We start from the raw sequence: 16,985 nt of genomic DNA, 5'->3' as shown, positions 1-16,985 counted from the left end.
TGGTGGATTACGGTGGTATATGGGCCACAACGCAGAGAGGAGAAGCTTCAGTTCCTCCAGGAGCTTTCGGATAGGAGGTTGCTGTGCCCTGGGCCTTGGCTCCTAATTGGGGACTTCAACATGATTATGCGCGCTTCGGAGAAAAACAACGATAACCTGGATCGTGTCATGATGAGCAAGTTCAGAGATTTTGCTGGTCAGCACGAGCTGAAGGACCTGTACATGCACGGGCGTATTTACACTTGGAGCAATGAGCGGGAGTCTCCGACGATGTCCAGGATTGATCGTGCGCTGGTATCTGTTGATTGGGACCTCGCCTTCCCAGATGCCTTGCTCCAGGCCCTGGCATCTTCTCTGTCTGACCATGCGCCGCTTCATCTATCGCTCAACAATAGGCTGCGGCCTAAACAGCGCTTCAAATTCGAGGTCTTCTGGACCAAGTTGCCAGGGTTCTCACAGGCGGTGACGGAGGCATGGGTGTGTGACCCAGAGATTGTGGATCCATTCAAACGCCTGGATGCTCTTTTCAGGAACGCAGCGGTGTCGCTGCAGTCCTGGGGACAGAGGAAGGTGGGAAATATTAAGCTTCAGATTGCGATGGCGAATGTGATCATCTTGCGTTTCGACGCTGCCCAGGAGAGGAGACAGTTGACAGAGGAGGAGCGCTGGCTACGTAGCACCCTTAAATGCACCATGTTAGGCCTTGCTTCCTTGGAGCGTACGATTGCGAGGCAACGATCTAGAATGAGATGGCTGAAAGATGGCGACGCTAACACCAAACTTTTCCATGCGGTTGCAAACGGACGAAGGACCAAGAACTTCATCCCAGCTGTCAAAGTAGGGGAGCATATCTACACAGAACAAAGCGAGAAGGAGGAAGCGTTCCACGGTGCTTTCTCGGCCTTATTGGGCGGGATCAGAGTCAGGGAGCACACGATAAACCTTGAGTACCTGGGGATGGCTCCTTTGGATCTCCAGGAGCTCGACGTCATGTTTTCTGAGGAGGAAGTGTGGAAAGTGGTGCAAGACATGCCGCCGGACCGGGCTCCTGGGCCAGACGGTTTTATTGGGCTGTTCTATCAGAAGGCTTGGGGCATCATCAAAGCTGATATTCTCGCGGCTATCTGCAAGCTGGCTGTTGGAGACGGAAGGGGTTTTGGTCGGCTCAATCGGTCCTTGATCGTGCTCGTTCCTAAGAGGCCTGACGCCCTGGAGATTGGAGACTTCCGGCCAATAAGCCTTGTGCACAGTTTCGGCAAACTTTTCTCCAAATTGGTGGCTAACCGTCTTCGCACCAGATTGGGTGACATGGTGAGCACGAACCAATCAGCTTTCGTGCACGGCAGATGTTTGCACGATAACTTCTTGCTTGTTAGGCAGATGGCACGGAGGTTTCACACGAAGAAGGAGAAAGGGGTTTTCCTGAAATTGGATCTGGCAAAGGCGTTCGATACCCTGTCCTGGGGTTTCCTCTCGGAAGTTCTCAGGATGTTGGGTTGTGGGGCCTTGTTCATCAAATGGATTTCCCTTTTGTTGTCCACAGCAAGTGCCAAAGTCCTAGTCAATGGTGTGCCAAGTAGAGAGATCAGATTGGCAAGGGGGCTGAGACAGGGAGACCCAACCTCGCCGCAGCTCTTTGTTATCGCTATGGAGGTGCTTACACTCTTGATTGCCAAAGCGGCTGATTTGGGACTGTTGAGCGCGATTGCGGGGTGCTCGGTGAAGCAGCGCATCTCCTTATATGCTGACGACGTGGCTCTTTTCGTCAAGCCGGTGGTGCAAGATCTTGTTGTTGCTCGGCGTATCTTTGAGATGTTTGGTCAGGCGTCTGGTTTACAAGTCAATTACAATAAGTCTGAAGCCGTCGTGATTCAGGGGGGCGTGGAGGATAGGATGGTGGTTCGGCACTTGCTTCACTGCAACCTGGGGAGTTTTCCCTGCAGATATCTGGGTTTGCAGCTCTCGACGACCCAGATCAGCAGGGCTCACTGGCAGCCGGTCCTTGACAAGGTGATTGCTTCGCTTCCGGCCTGGCAGCGAGGCCTGCTTGCCCGCTCTGGACGGCTTGTGCTCATCAAGGCTGTCATCATGGCCAGGCCTATCCATCAGCTCTTGATCGCGGACGCCCCGGCTTGGCTGCTTCAGGAGATCGACAAGTGGTCCATGTCCTTTTTCTGGGCGGGCAAGGATCGTGTTAACGGAGGACAGTGTCTTATTTCCTGGAAGCAGATCTGCAAACCTGTGGTTTATGGGGGTCTTGGTGTCAAGAATCTGAGGATGCAGGGCCTTGCTCTGCGGGCCCGCTGGGAGTGGCTTAGGCGTACTGACCCGGCGAGGCCGTGGCAGGGGCTCCCAGGGGTAAAAGACACCCAGGCAAAGGAGGTCTTCGACAGCCTAGTTCTGATCAAAGTTGGAGACGGTGCTAAAACCCTCTTTTGGAAGGACAGGTGGCTGCACGGGAGGGATGTGACGAGTCTGGCACCTTTGGTGGCTGCCACAGTTAGCATGCAATGCAGCGGGAAAAGAACGGTCAAGGAGGCTTGTGAGAATCATCGATGGCTCAGCGACATCAGAGGCATCCTGTCTGAGCAAGGGATTCAGCAATGCATTGTGCTCTTTGCTGCCGTATGCACCTTGGAGCGGGATGCTACTGCCCCGGACCAGTTCATCTGGCCATGGTCTTCTACTGGTGTCTACACTGCCAAGTCCACGTACAGGATGTTGTGTCATGGTCCGGAGCGCTGGATAGGGGCCAGGTGTGTTTGGTCGAGCTGGGCACCGCTTAAGTGCAAAATTTTCGCTTGGTTGGCCCTGCATGGACGTCTATGGACGTCGGATCGGAGAGCGAGACATGGGCTGCAGGACACCGTGGACCCGTGCCACACTTGTTTGCAGGAGGAGGATACGATCTCCCATGTGTTGGTAGCATGTGTGTACGCCAGGCAGATTTGGTTTGGCTGCTTTCAGGCGCTAGGGTTGCGCTGTCAGGCTCCCCAGCCGAGTGACAGCCTCAAGACTTGGTGGCTTTTGCGCCGGGAGCAGTACAGTAAGAAGGTGAAGAGGTGCTTCGACACGTTGGTGATCTTAATCAGCTGGAGACTTTGGAAACAACGGAATGCACGAGTCTTCAATAATGTCAGTAAGCAATTTTCAGTTGAAGGGCTGATCGAGGAGGTCATGAAGGACTGGCAGCTTTGGACCTTGGCCGGCCTTGGTGGGTGCAACATGTTTGCGAGAGTAGTTCACTAGGGTTCGGTGTGTGGGTGTGTGGGTGTGTTCTGGAGGTGTTCAGACAGTTCGTTGCTCACAACGCCTTGTCTGCTTGTAAACTTTTCTCTATCTTCTATAATCATAAGGCACGCAATTGCGTGCTCTCAAAAAAAAAACAAATCTGTGAGATTGAAAACCTCACTGTAAGTTGGGGCAAAGTACTTTGGTTGTGTTGTGTGCAGGTTACACGTTGTTGCTGACGCCGGTAATGCATCCTGCAACTAGTCAGTCAGCAACACTTTTAGAAGTCACGCCTTTCAGAAGGAACAGAGGCGGCCGCCTTGGTATGTGAGGCAACAGACAAGGTAGGATCACCCAAGAGGAGAGGCCGATGACTCTAGGGTCAGCGCTTGAGGCGCAGGGAGAGTGGTCGGTTCAGCAGGCGACACCGGGGCACCACCCAAGAGGAGGCGCTCAACCATGTCAAGAGGGGCAGCATTGTCGTCACTGGGCTACCCCCTGCGTGCCAGGACACTCACCGAGAGCATCGGACAGGGAAGCGGGCCAAAAGTGGCGATGGAGTCCACCAGGACAACCGTGGCAGTAGCGAAGTTTGCCACCATCAGACCCTTGCAGCCGGGGTCGGAGGATGCCCGATGCAAAGGCAGATGGAAGGTCGCTGCGGTGCCGTTGTCGACGGAGACGAAGACGTCGAAGAAACCCAGGTGCAGTTTAATCTCCACACTTGTTGGTTTGGAGAGGATAGGCTCTCCATACACAAGAGGCAGAGGAGGAGCATTGGCAAGCCCCTTGGAGACCACAAAAGCAACTAGGGCAATGCTATGGGGCTCACCGTGTGGAACCAGGGGAGCAGGGACACCCAACACTTGCATCATATTAGCATAGCCCGTCCCGCCCTCAAGCTCAATACCATCTTCGTCCTCCTCCGAAGAGAAAGCCTCTGTAATGGGGTCGAAATCAGGGCCAGAGGAGGGATCAGAACCGGGGGCAAGATCATCAAAGTCTATGATAGTGATTTCACTGTAGGAGCCGGTGCTGCAATGGTTTTTGACATAGAGATGCATGGGAATGTCAGTGATGGTTTCAGCTTTGACAATAACGAGAATAACCGAGAAGTCGACGCCGGTGAGGCAAATCAGATCAATGGAGTGGGGATTGGCAAAGGGGCCGGAGGCGTGGGTGATAAGCTGGCGCTGCCAATGCTCAGTGGGAAATTTTGCGATGGAAAGAGTTGCCGTGACACCGGAAAAAGACAGAGGTCTCCTGTCTAAGGAAGGGAGCATCATTGTCTATCTAGTTTCCACCTCCCAAAAGTTTAGCTTCAACACTAATTTTTACATGTCGCGACTTAGGTTTGCACCATCTAACAACTACATTATTATTTTCATCCGAGAGGAAATTTCAACCGTATTTGTGGTAATTGCGAGAATTAGCATCTTGCTCTTATACACCGGGGCACAACTTCATTCCGAGTGCGACGGATTTGGATCCACCATAGGACTAGCTAGCCACATCTATGGTCTCCTTTAGTCCCACATCTTCAAAGCATGGGACGTAATTATCTTGAAGTATGGGGTGGTGTTTTTGGACAAGTGAAGCCGATTGATCAGTATGTGTTTCTTCTTGAATGATTTGGTTAGTTCCTAGCTCTTTTCAATATGCTTCGTTTATGATCGTCTCTACACGTGTGATGCTTCGAGACCTGTTTTTTTGAGGTGTCTACACTAATGGAGGGCACGACGAGGAACCTTTTTTAACCAACATGGATAACAACATAATCTTCGGATCGGCCTCCAGCACATTAGGGTCTACGTTTTCTCATGATTAGTATGTAACTGGTCTTTCAGTCTTTATATTGTTTTATGAATAATGCGCATCCTACTAATGCAAAGACAAACGTGATGCTTAAAACTTGTCTAAACAATAACACGATCTTTATTAAAATGATATCCAGCGGTAATACTTCTAATTCCTTAACGCGAAGACATTTCCCGCGGCTGTCAAATTTGGAATTCCATTTCCCACGCCTCGCCGTCCGCTTCTCCCTCACCTCGCCGTCCGCTTCTCCCTCATCGCAGTCGTCGCCTTCTCCCTCACCGGAGCCATCTCTTTGGTCTTGCTCATCTCCCTGACTAGAGTCATCTACACGGTTTTGCTCGTCTCCCTCACCGGATTGGTTCAGATAAAGAAATTGCGTCATAATAATGTGGCAGTCATGCGACTTTAGGTTTTGGAATAACGTGGCAGCGAAATGACCACTGTACAAATGAAAGGGTAAAGTTACTTACCTTGATCGATGAGGAAAGAAAGAGGATAAAGTTTAAATGTCGCTATGGCACCTCATATCATTTTTGTTTTGTGTGAAATCAAGCGGCATCATTCTCTCAAGTATTTCATCGAACACCTCTTGATCATAGGAAAGAAAAATAAAGAAGCACACATCCCTCACACATTCCACCAAGAAAAAATAGAGAGAGGGTTGGCTGGGGTGAGCTGCATTTATAGGCAAGGGGGGCTTTAGCATCGGTTCGTGTCACGAACTGGTGCTAAAGGTCCCACACGAACCGGTGCTAAAGCTCTTGTTGTTCCATGTGACGTCCTGGCCGCACGAACCGGTGCTAATGCACACTTTAGTCTGGGTTCGTAGCATAACCGGGTGCTAATGCTCATTGAAGCTAAAAATATAAGCCCTGTTTTCCCCTAGTGTATACACCAGGTACAACTTCATTCCGAGTGCGACGGATTTGGATCCACCATAGGACTAGCTAGCCACATCTACGGTCTCCTTTAGTCCCACATATTCGAAGCATGCGACGTAATTATCTTGAAGTACGGGGTGGTGTTTTTGGACAAGTGAAGCTGTTGGATCAGCATGTGTTTCTTCTTGGATTATTTGGTTAATTCCTAGCTCTTTCCAATATGCTTCGTTTATTATCGTCTCTACACATGTGATGCTCCGAGACCTGTTTTTTTGAGGTATCTACACTAATGGAGGGCACGGCGAGGAACTTTTTTTAACCAACATGGATAACAACATAATCTTCGGATCGGCCTCCAGCACCTTAGGGTCTACATTTTCTCATGATTAGTACGATGTAATTGGTCTTTTAATCTTTGTATTGTTTTATGATTAGTGTGCATCCTACTCATGCAAAGACAAATGTGATGCTTAAAACATCTTTAAATAATAAAACGATATTTACCAAAAAGAAATCCAGCGGTAGTACTACTAAAATTCCTTTACGAGAAGCCATTTCCCGCGGTTGTCAATTTTGGAATTCCGCTTCCCACGCCCAAAATACTATTTTCAGCGCCAGCGCGAAAGGAAAAGAAGAAGCGCGCAACCTGAACACAAAATCGCTGCGCTCTGATTGGCCCATCAGCCCGTCCCACGGATCACCACCCCAAAACCAATCCCCACCGCCCGCCCCTCCAAGATCCAACGGCAGCCACGTCACATCACGCGGATCGACCCCCCTCGCGCTCACCTCCGCGGTTCCTATAAATTCCCCCGCCGATCCACCAACCAAATCACAGCTTCCAGCACTCCATTTCGATTCCGCCACCGTCACCGGAGTAGTTCAGTTCGTCGGAGAAGCAACCAAGATGGCCGGAAGGAAGGGCGGCGACCGGAAGAAGTCGGTGACCCGCTCAGTCAAGGCCGGGCTCCAGTTCCCCGTCGGCCGCATCGGGCGCTTCCTCAAGAAGGGCCGCTACGCCCAGCGCGTCGGCTCCGGCGCCCCCGTCTACCTCGCCGCCGTCCTCGAGTACCTCGCCGCCGAGGTACGCACCCATCTCCCATCCCCACATTCGTTCCCCCATTCGACTCTGCTCTCTCGGTGGCTGAATCTGGCGTGTTCTTCTACCCGCAGGTCCTGGAGCTCGCCGGCAACGCCGCCAAGGACAACAAGAAGTCCCGCATCGTGCCGCGCCACCTGCTGCTGGCCATCCGCAACGACCAGGAGCTCGGCAAGCTGCTCGCCGGGGTCACCATCGCCCACGGCGGCGTCCTCCCCAACATCCAGTCCGTGCTGCTCCCCAAGAAGGCCGCTGAGAAGGCTGAGAAGGCGGAGAAGTCGCCCAAGTCGCCCAAGAAGAAGACCGCCACCAAGACCCCCAAGAAGACCGCAGAGTAGACTGTGTGTTGCAGCTTAGCTTTACTGAAAAACGGAGGAATGGTGTGTTTTGTGTTAGGGAGTCGTGTATGTAATCCCGGTTCAGAAGACAACATCTTTTTTTTGAATTTTCCAGAAGACAACATCTGGTTGTGTCTGTTCCTTGTTCTTGCTAATGGAATCTGAAAACTGAATTGCTTAGCCCGTTCAGTCGTTCAGTTAATACTTCTTCAGTTTCTGATGTTGTTGCTCTTCTGAATCTTGGATCTGGACAACCATGTTCCATTTCCATAATTTGTTCACGTATTTTCTCTGTTTTGTTGAGTGTGGATAGAAATCCTTGTAGGGTTGTCTGATCTGTTCGCTGGTGATGTTTAATTGACTAAGTGGTGTGGCAGCCAGTGCTGTGATTCCAATCGTGAATGTGTTGAATCGGAGCGCCCCTTTCTCATGCTCCAAGTTGTTCGTTTGTATGAATTCGCACTAGATCTCTTCAGTTTATGGTCATATTGTTTCTTTTTTGGAGCTGAATCTCTTTTCTGTTTGAGATCCAATGGCTTCCTCTTATTCTTGCTAGATTGTGTACCATCTTGATTACTAATTGCGATTCAGTGAACCTCCGGTTTTAACTGAACGCAAATGTTTAGGAAGAATCTGGTGTGAATTAATTATTGTTTCATGCTATATTGGGAACATTAATATGGGTCAGTCTGTGGTCTCACTTTGTTTATGGCTTGGACCCGTATCTCTTTTCTTTTCGAGATGCAGAGATGGGCTCATTCTAATATTTGTGGCCTACAGTTTTAACTGAATGCAAATGATTGGCTTCCTGTTACATATGGTTATTTGTGAACCTGCTTTAGGAAGATGAACTTCATGCTGATATTTTTTTTTTCGAGAATTATTCTGATATTTAGTCCACTGACTTAAGTTGCAGGTCTGTTGCTGTTCATTGTCTGGTCAATTTTTTTTGATGCTTTGACCTGAATCCTTCTCTGTTTGAGATACGATGGGCTTCAAATCTACTTAGGAATATCGGTTTCATACTGGATTGGGAGCCATCATGCTTGCTGACTGCAAGGGCAGTGCATATTGTGATGTGATTCGTGCAAATATTGCCTTCAGTCTTAATTAGTATTGTACATGTAAATGTTAGGAGGAACCTGTCTGAACATGAACAATGCAAAGCATAATGCTCTGCCACATGTATGATATGGTTTAGGATTTCTTTTGATGCCCTGCTATTCGTTTCACTGAAAGTTGAGTTGCAGGTCTGTCCTACGCCACCAATGAGATTGCTCTCAATAACGCGTTCACTCAGCACGGTGATATTGTGGAAGGTACTGGTCTATCTCTTCTGGATCTTCTAAGCGATCGATATGTGAATTTCGTTGGTTATGAATTGTCTTCCAACTGACGGTTCTGTGTGACAGTTAAAGTTATATGCCATCCCGTGACGCGGAAATCCAAAGGATATGGTTTCATCAAGTTTTCTTCAGAAAATGAAGCAGCAGCAGCATTGGAGAAGATGAGCACCAAGGTAGTTCTGTAGATATAGCACAAGCTAATCTCTTGCAGGATTATTGGCAGCGATCAGTGCGGTTCTTTTCCTTTTCCTATCATAGCTTATCTACATGACAACTGTTTCAGGTACTTGGTGGTAGGAAGATACGGATGCAGTACACAAACTGTAGATGATCTGCTGCTGTTGCTGCCGCTGATGATGAGAAGTTGAGAACAAGAGTATGGTGCTTATTCGATGTTGTTTCTTGTGTTCGGAATTTGTGATGTTAAATCATGTATTATGTATGTTTACCAATGTTGAACAGTTGGTACCCTGATCTCAGAACTTGGATATGTCATGACTCCCAGGAAAATTATCTGTCCATCTAGTAGTGTATTATGTATGCTGCAGCAAGTGTGGTATATTGTAGGTCTGCACAATGCATATTACCTATAGAAGTTAAAATAGCTGATAATTAAAACTGACATGGGACGCTGAATTGTCTGATAAATAGTACTTCTAGTCACCTCTTCATTCGACATGTCGGATTTCCCCAGTTAAAGAAAAAAAATTGAGTCGAAGATATTGTTACTCTACAGTACACATGCTAACTGGTCTGAAGAGTTGAGATGAATAATCATTTGTTGTGTTCAAATTCTGATTGTTAAATGAAACGCTAAGCATGTTTTATGGATTTCTTCCATTTGCATGATCATGTTGCATACTTTAAATCCAGTCTTATGCTTATCCAGTTTCTGTTTTTTAGCTTGGCAATAGCCTGGTTACGAAGATCTGGTTCTTCCAAGATCGTTTAAAAAAAATTGAGAGCTTACTAGTAGGATAAAAAAACAACATACATTTCAATAAAAAGCACATACAAAGTTTAAACAAGCAAATAATATACTATTGAATAAAAAGAGAATAATAAGTCTTTTTTTAACTAAACAACTTTGTTCCATTAATCAATCGGCTCAGCAGCTGACCACCTCGACATTAACCAACTTTGTTAGTAATTTAGGCCATAAGCACCTGCCATCACTATAAGCCGAGCATAATAAGTCTCAGTAAAAAAGAAGCAACCCGAAAAACCTGTTCTGAAGCCGAGCTTATATGCTCCTTGTTCAGTAAAAAGTCAAATTAAATACCAAATAAAATTTATAAATCTGAAATTTTTGTACAATGAACATGAATAAGTTCTCTAACTGCAACCCAAAAATCTCCAAGAAAATACATATGCAGTGCTCTATGCAAAAAAAAAGAAAGATAAAATTGTTGTTTAGAACATCTAGATTTGTTGCTTACATCACTCTAATTTGTCTTTTTTGTACAAACCACTACAAATGTATTTTCTTGGAGATTTTTTGTGTGTAGTTAGAACACATGTCCATTGTACAAAAATGTTAGTTTTTTTTGAATTTATTTGCTATTTTTTGATTTTTTATTCAACCAGAAGCATATGAGCTCGGTTTCAGAAATGCCTTTCCCCATATAATAACGAAACTTAATAAATAATAACTGCTTACTGGAAGCCTTTTCTCGTAGCTCCTAGTAGAGTAGTTCGAGACCGTTATGTGCCGGTGGTGGCTTGAAGAAGAATGGTTAGGCTCCTGAAGTTCCTTCTCGCATGCTCGTGTCGAGTCGAGAAGAACCTAGGGAGCTCTCACAGCGGATCAAAAGAAGTATGTGTGACAGACGATTGATGTTTTGCAGCAGTGTTCTAAACTCGTGGGGCGGTGACCCAAACTTCAGTATTGGCGTTGCCGTTTGAGCTCCGCGTCTCAGTTTCCGGGGTGAAACCCTAGGTTTGACCTTGACCGGTGTGCCTGTCAATTGTGGCTCCCTAGTCATTTTCTTGTTGAAGACATTGTCTCGAGATTGGACCTTTCCAGGTGAAAACGTTGGATCTGACCATGCTGGTTAGAACGGACGACGAGGGTGTTTGTGCACGGCTACCCTCCTGGAGTCGTCTTTTGAAGAAGCTTTTTCTGGAATCAAGGTGCCTTTACCACTGGTGGTACTTTTGCTTTGTGAGTCTCGTTTTGCTTCCGCGGGGCTTTGTTTTTCTTTCTCTTCTTTTTTTATTTTTCAGCTGTGTGCATCCTTGATGGCTAGACTTTCTCTAGTCATTATGTTGTTGCGGAGCCTAAATGTAACTCATATTATTTTAATATTAACATATTCTCTTTATTGAAAAAAACACCTGACATCACCATAAGAAGGGACAAGGCATTTCTGAACCCAGGTGTAGATGCTCTTGATTTAATAAAAAATTCGAAACAAATAGCAATTTTTTTTTTAAAAATCTGAATTTTTTGGAAAATGAATATGAACACTTGTTCTAACTTTACACCAAAAATCTCCAGAAAAAGACTTACGTAGTGAATCTGTGCAAAAAAGACAAATTGAAGTGATGTAAGAAACAAATCTAGACGTTCTAAACAGCATCGTATTTTAGCTTTTTTGCACAAACCACTATAGATGTCTTTTCTCGGAAATTTTTGGTGTGCAGTTAGAACACTTATTCATGTTCATTGTCCAAAAATATTAGATTTTTTAAAATTATTTTACTATTTGTTTTGATTTTTTTATTAAACCAGGAGCATCTACACCCCAGTTCAGATTTGATTTTTCGCATAAGAAGAGCATAATAATAAGTCTCAGTATCAAAGAAGCATATAATAACATTTTTTTACAACTATATAATAACAAAACTTAATCAATAACTCCTCTACTGGAAACCTTTTCCCGCCCTCCTAGTTTCGGATCTCCGTTTCCATTTCCAGCGCGAAAAGAAACGCAGACGCGGGCAAATCAGAACGAAAATTCTCCGAGCTCCGATTGGCCCGTGAACCTCTCCCACGGATCGTGCCCCTCAGACAAATCTCTACCGTCCGCCGTTTCCAGATCCGACGGCATCCACGTCACATCACGCGGATCGAGCCCGTCCCGGTAGCCATAAAAAGCGTCCCCTCCCCGAATGTCCAGCTCACAATTCCCACCACCAGCAGCAGCGCGCGCTCAAATCGCTCCCGCCGCCGCCACCATCACCGGAGTAATCTCGCCGGAGAAGCAACCAAGATGGCCGGAAGGAAGGGCGGCGACAGGAAGAAGGCGGTGACCCGGTCCGTCAAGGCCGGGCTGCAGTTCCCGGTCGGCCGCATCGGGCGCTTCCTCAAGAAGGGCCGCTACGCGCAGCGCGTCGGCTCCGGCGCCCCCGTCTACCTCGCCGCCGTCCTCGAGTACCTCGCCGCCGAGGTCCTGGAGCTCGCGGGCAACGCCGCCAAGGACAACAAGAAGTCCCGCATCGTGCCGCGCCACCTGCTGCTGGCCATCCGCAACGACCAGGAGCTCGGCAAGCTGCTCGCCGGGGTCACCATCGCCCACGGCGGCGTCCTCCCCAACATCCAGTCCGTGCTGCTCCCCAAGAAGGCCGCCGAGAAGGCCGAGAAGGCGGAGAAGTCGCCCAAGAAGAAGACCGCCGCCAAGACCCCCAAGAAGACCGCAGAGTAGACCGTGTTCTGCATAGAGGATGTCCTAGTTCAAGTGTCGTGGTTTCAGAGATGCGGGAATGTGTTTTCTGTTAGAGAGTCGTGTGTATGTAGCGCTGGTTCACAAGACAACATCTGGTTGTGGTTGAGTTCTTGCTAATTGAAGCCGAAAATTGGATCTCGTTACCCTTTCAACCACTCTCATTTTCTCGTTTGCATAGGGCCTGTGCTCTACTGGACCATGATCTTAACCCACCTGTTCGATTTCCTTCTTTTGTTAAGCATTTTTATTTTATTTGTCTTTGTTTGATCTCTAAGGCGTTCTTGCAGTATCTAGATTAAGCGAGGTTCGAATTCGGAAGTTGTGTTGTTATGTTCAGATCTGGGCGTGGTTGATTTGGGGATAATTTCTAGGTTTTGTGGGCGATGTTCAATCGGGGAATCAAAGTGGCGCCACATGCGGTTCTTGTTCGGTATCTTCTGAATCGGTGCGCCGCTTTCTCGTCATGCTCCAAATTTCGAACCATCTCTTCTTTGCCGTCTTGTTTACCCGTTAAATTGTTTTGTATATAGAGAATCTCTTCTCTGTTTGAGATCTGGTGTGTTTCCAGTTTAGATATGCTAGATTCTGAGCCATCCTGCTTGCTGATTGCCTCCTATGCTAACTGAATCGAAATGTTAGGAAGAATCTGTGTGAATCATTCGGGTTTCATATCAGATTGTGCACAGTGCATTATTCTGGTGAATTTCGTGCCAATGTTTCCTCTAATTTTGACTGAATGTTAATGTTAGGTAGAATCTGTGAATCACTCTGCTTTCATGCTAGATTGTGAACATACTGATGTGGTACAGGATGTTTTTGTCTTATCGAGGCCATGTTGTTTGTTCTACTGAAACTTGAGCTTCAGGTCTGTCCTATGACACCAATGAGACAGCTCTCAAGTATGCATTCTCCCAGCACGGCCATGTTGTCCAACGTAGTAATCCATCTGTTCTGGATCTTTTTGGTGGTTGATCTGTAATTTTTATTGATCAGGAAATGACTTTCGATTGGTGTCGTGTTTGTGACAGTGAAGGTAATATGCCATCCGGTGACGGGGAAATCCAAAGGATATGGTTTTATCAAGTTTTCTTCGTCAATTGAAGCAGCTGCAGCACTAGAGAAGATGAGCGATGAGGTAAACCTTGAGTCATATATCTGTAGATACAAGTCAAGTTCTGCAGGATAACGTGCAGCGCTCAGTGCGGTTCTTTTCCTTTTGCTAACGTGGATTTCCTACGACAATTGTTTGATTTTCAGCTGCTTGATGGTAGGAACATACGGGTGCACTATGCAAACCACGGTTGATCTGCTGCTGTCGACATGCGTAAGGTGCCTATTTGATGTTGTTTCTGTGATGTTAAATGATGTGTTATGCATGTTAAGCCGTGAATGTTGAACTGTTGGTACCCTGATCAGGTCCCAGGGAAAATAGCTGTGTATCCAGTAGTATATTATGTATCCTGCAGCAAGCTTAGCTTACTAGTAAATTTGAGCCTGATTTGGGCAACTTTACCATCAGGAGAGTTGTATTTCTTCAAGCACACATGATTCAGTAGAGATTCACAAGGGGAAACTGTATTATGAATCATCTCATATTTAACTCAACGAGTCAATCATGTAATGCAAGGCAGCAAGGGAGCCTTCTTTATTTGGCCTACTGCCTTCAAGGAGCTGTAGGCCTGTAGCTCAACTAGTATGGGAGCAGCAGAACAGAAACCTGAATGTATATGCTTATATTGTAATTTTTCCAGTAGTAATTGTTAAATTGTAGGCTGTCATGGTATACAGTACTATTGGAGTCCCAAGTTAGTAGTTTCATAATGCTCCTGATGGCTTCCAGCAAAGAGAAGGTGGGCTGTAAACCATTCATTTTAAGAAGAGGGATAAAGGAACAACACATAATATATATTTCCACTAAGCACCGGCATGATATAATCTGAAAACTAAGCACCACATACCCACTTTCTGATGCCAAATTTGCAAATGGGTATGAATGTTTCAGTGGTAGAGCTTGATTTGAGGTGCCACCTATATAGGGAATGAACAGTGTGAGTCACTAATATACTTACTAGTATCTGTTACTGCGAGCCTTCTCATGTAAATGAGCTTGAAAGGTTATGTGCATATTTTACACAGCTGTCATGAGCTGGTGTTTTCTGTTCACGTCTCTATGATATCAATGGACATTCAGTTCTCCTATGCAGGTACAAGCTGCCAATTATAGATGCTGATGAAGAAGATGATGATACTAAAGATTTCGTTGTCAAGTGTGCCGATATGCTGGTTGTGCAGTCGTAAGGGTTGGCTGGAGGATTTACCGCTTGAGAGATCAAATCTTATTGGGAAATATTATGCCATGGATGTCACTGCATCATTTCGGTGAGATGACATCTCTTATTTTAAGTTGTATAAAATATTATGCGGGGATGCTAAATCATCCTGCTTGCTGATTTTTGCAATGACAGCGCATTATTCTTGTTAAACTCGTGCAAATATTGCCTCCATTTTTTAACTGAGTGTAAATTGCTTCGAACAATCTGCGTGAGTCATTCTGGTTTAATGCACACTACTGTCTGAACATTGATATGGTTCAGGATGTTTTTGATGCCCTGTTATTTGTTCCACTGACTTGAGCTGCAGATCTGTCCTACACCAATGGTATCGATCTGAAGGATGCATTCTCCCAATACAGAGATGTTTTCGCAGGTACTGATCTATCTATCAGTTCTGGATCTTCTCGGTGGTCAATCTGTGATATTTGGTTGATTAGAGATTGACCTGTAGAAATAATGGTTACGCGTGACAGTGAAAGTCATATGCCACCCTGTGATGGGGAGATTCAAAGGATACGGTTCCATCAAGTTCTCTTCAGAAACTGAAGCTGCTGCACGATTGGAGAAGATGAGCGATGAGGTAGACTGTGCTTCATACATCTGTGGATAGATATAACACATGTCAAGTTGTGCAGAATAATGTGCAGTGATCAGTGCAGTTCTTTTCTATTTGCTAAGATAGCTTATCTACATGATAATTGTTTCAGGTGATTGATGGTAGTAACATACAGCTGCACTATGCAAACCACAGATGATCTGCTACTGCTGTCAACATGAGTAAGGTGCCTATTCGATATCCTTTCTGTGATGTTAAACCATGTATTATGTATGTTGAACCGTGAATGTCTAACAATTGGTGCCCTGATCTCAGAACTTGGATATGTCATTGAGTCCCAGGAAAATTATCTGTCCATCTAGTAGTGTATTATGTCTGCTGCAGCAAGTGTGGCATATTGTATATCTATTCAGAATGCCACTGGCTCTGTAAATTTCAGCTTATGTTTGGCAAATTTATTTAGTGGGCAGGCAGCAGTAAATTGGAGCTGATTTTGGCCAATTTTAAGGACAGGAGAGTTGCATTTATTCAAGTGAACTTGATTCTGTGCAGATTTTTTTTGAGAGATATGTACACAACGGGAAAAACATATATAACGAAACATCTCATATTTAGCTCAACCAGCCCATTATATAACGCAAGGGAGCCTTCATTATTTGGCCTTCAAGGAGCTGCATGCCTGTAGGGCTGTAGCTCAACTAGCATGGGAGTAAACCTAAATGTATGTACTTTATTTCTCCACATTTTTCGTTGACATCATCAAGCAGGGCACCATGCATATTAGCATTCATCAAGCAGCATTGTCAAAGTGGCTGATGAAAGAACCACCGTCTCTGCAACAACAGTAGTTGCTTCTTCAGGAACCACACAACAGGTTCAGAGACAGAGTTAGCACGGAGGAAATCAACACTGAATTATAATCTCCTTTGCAACAAATGTGGAAAAAAGGGACACATTTCTAAGGACTGTACTGAAGAAATTTGAGTGTGTCAACTGTGGCAAAGGACATCAGTCCATGAGGTGTGCCTGGTTGAAACAAAAGAAACCAACTGCAAACCTTGTTGGTTTTGAAAACCTGGTTTATGCTGTTTTGTGGCTGAACATGCCAAAGAGAATTCTGGAGCTGAGGAGAAGGGAAAGGCTATAGCAATAGTTAAAGTAAAAGAAGTGGACTTCCAAGTGGATGAAGAGTTACTAGTAATGTGTCTGGGAAGAACCTATCCATGGAAGTGGACCTGTCAAGCAAAAGAGTTTCAGTAGGGAGATTCTTGGTCAACTTCCCATCTGCTGCAAGGATAAATGAGGTGTCGATCTATGACTGGGTCACTTTAAGAGGTGCACACATCAAAGTCAATGTGAAACAATGGTCAGATGAAAACTTGGCAGCAGGTAAACTTGATACAGTATGGGTAAGGGCCAAGAGAGTTTCAAAAACTCTGAAGAACTATCAGGGGATCTATGAAGTGGGTTCAACCCTTGGGCAAGTAATTGAAGTAGACATGAAAACTTTTAGGAAAATGGAAGCATCAGAATCCTGGTTGGAGTGGTCAATCACAAGAACATCCCTACCATAGCAAAGCTCACAACAAAGAAGCTGATGATCTATTACATCTACTTCCAGGTTGAGCAGGTGGTGGAGGAAGGGTGGCTAAGGCTAGAGGAGGAGTATATCCAAGAATTTGATGAAATGGAGGACACCCTATCACAGCTGGGAG

The 16,985-nt window shown here is 45.9% G+C and overlaps 2 protein-coding genes across 3 annotated transcripts; both read left to right on the top strand.

Moving 5' to 3' along the window:
• Window positions 1-2,825: 2,825 nt before the first annotated feature.
• On the top strand, window positions 2,826-7,367 carry LOC124665962 (protein H2A.6-like). 2 transcript variants are annotated; one of them, XM_047203321.1, is made up of 3 exons: window positions 2,826-2,876; window positions 6,853-7,014; window positions 7,104-7,367. In XM_047203321.1, the coding sequence occupies exons 1-3, from the start codon at window positions 2,826-2,828 to the stop codon at window positions 7,365-7,367; spliced, it is 477 nt and encodes a 158-aa protein (XP_047059277.1). The 2 variants fall into 2 exon arrangements, with proteins under 2 accessions (XP_047059277.1, XP_047059278.1); XM_047203322.1 differs by lacking the exon at window positions 2,826-2,876 and having other exon boundaries at window positions 6,832-7,014.
• Window positions 7,368-11,913: 4,546 nt separating this feature from the next.
• LOC124665181 (histone H2A.1) lies at window positions 11,914-12,360 on the top strand. The gene has a single exon (XM_047202585.1). It carries the CDS (start codon window positions 11,929-11,931, stop codon window positions 12,358-12,360), a length of 432 nt encoding a protein of 143 aa, XP_047058541.1. The 5' UTR covers window positions 11,914-11,928.
• The last annotated feature ends 4,625 nt before the right edge of the window (window positions 12,361-16,985 follow it).

Source organism: Lolium rigidum, chromosome 6, assembly GCF_022539505.1.
Source record: "Lolium rigidum isolate FL_2022 chromosome 6, APGP_CSIRO_Lrig_0.1, whole genome shotgun sequence".
NCBI lineage: Eukaryota > Viridiplantae > Streptophyta > Magnoliopsida > Poales > Poaceae > Lolium > Lolium rigidum.
This window is presented reverse-complemented; position numbering and strand designations above follow the sequence as displayed.

What these genes read in the sequence shown, in the direction of transcription:
- LOC124665181 (XM_047202585.1), top strand. Translation starts at nt 11,929, where the DNA reads ATGGCCGGAAGGAAGGGCGGCGACAGGAAGAAGGCGGTGACCCGGTCC.
- LOC124665962 (XM_047203321.1), top strand. Translation starts at nt 2,826, where the DNA reads ATGGACGTCGGATCGGAGAGCGAGACATGGGCTGCAGGACACCGTGGA. An exon ending in CTGCAGGACACCGTGGACCC is followed by an intron (nt 2,877 to 6,852) that starts GTGCCACACTTG and finishes GCCGGAAGGAAG; the next exon opens with GGCGGCGACCGGAAGAAGTC. An exon ending in TCGAGTACCTCGCCGCCGAG is followed by an intron (nt 7,015 to 7,103) that starts GTACGCACCCAT and finishes TTCTACCCGCAG; the next exon opens with GTCCTGGAGCTCGCCGGCAA.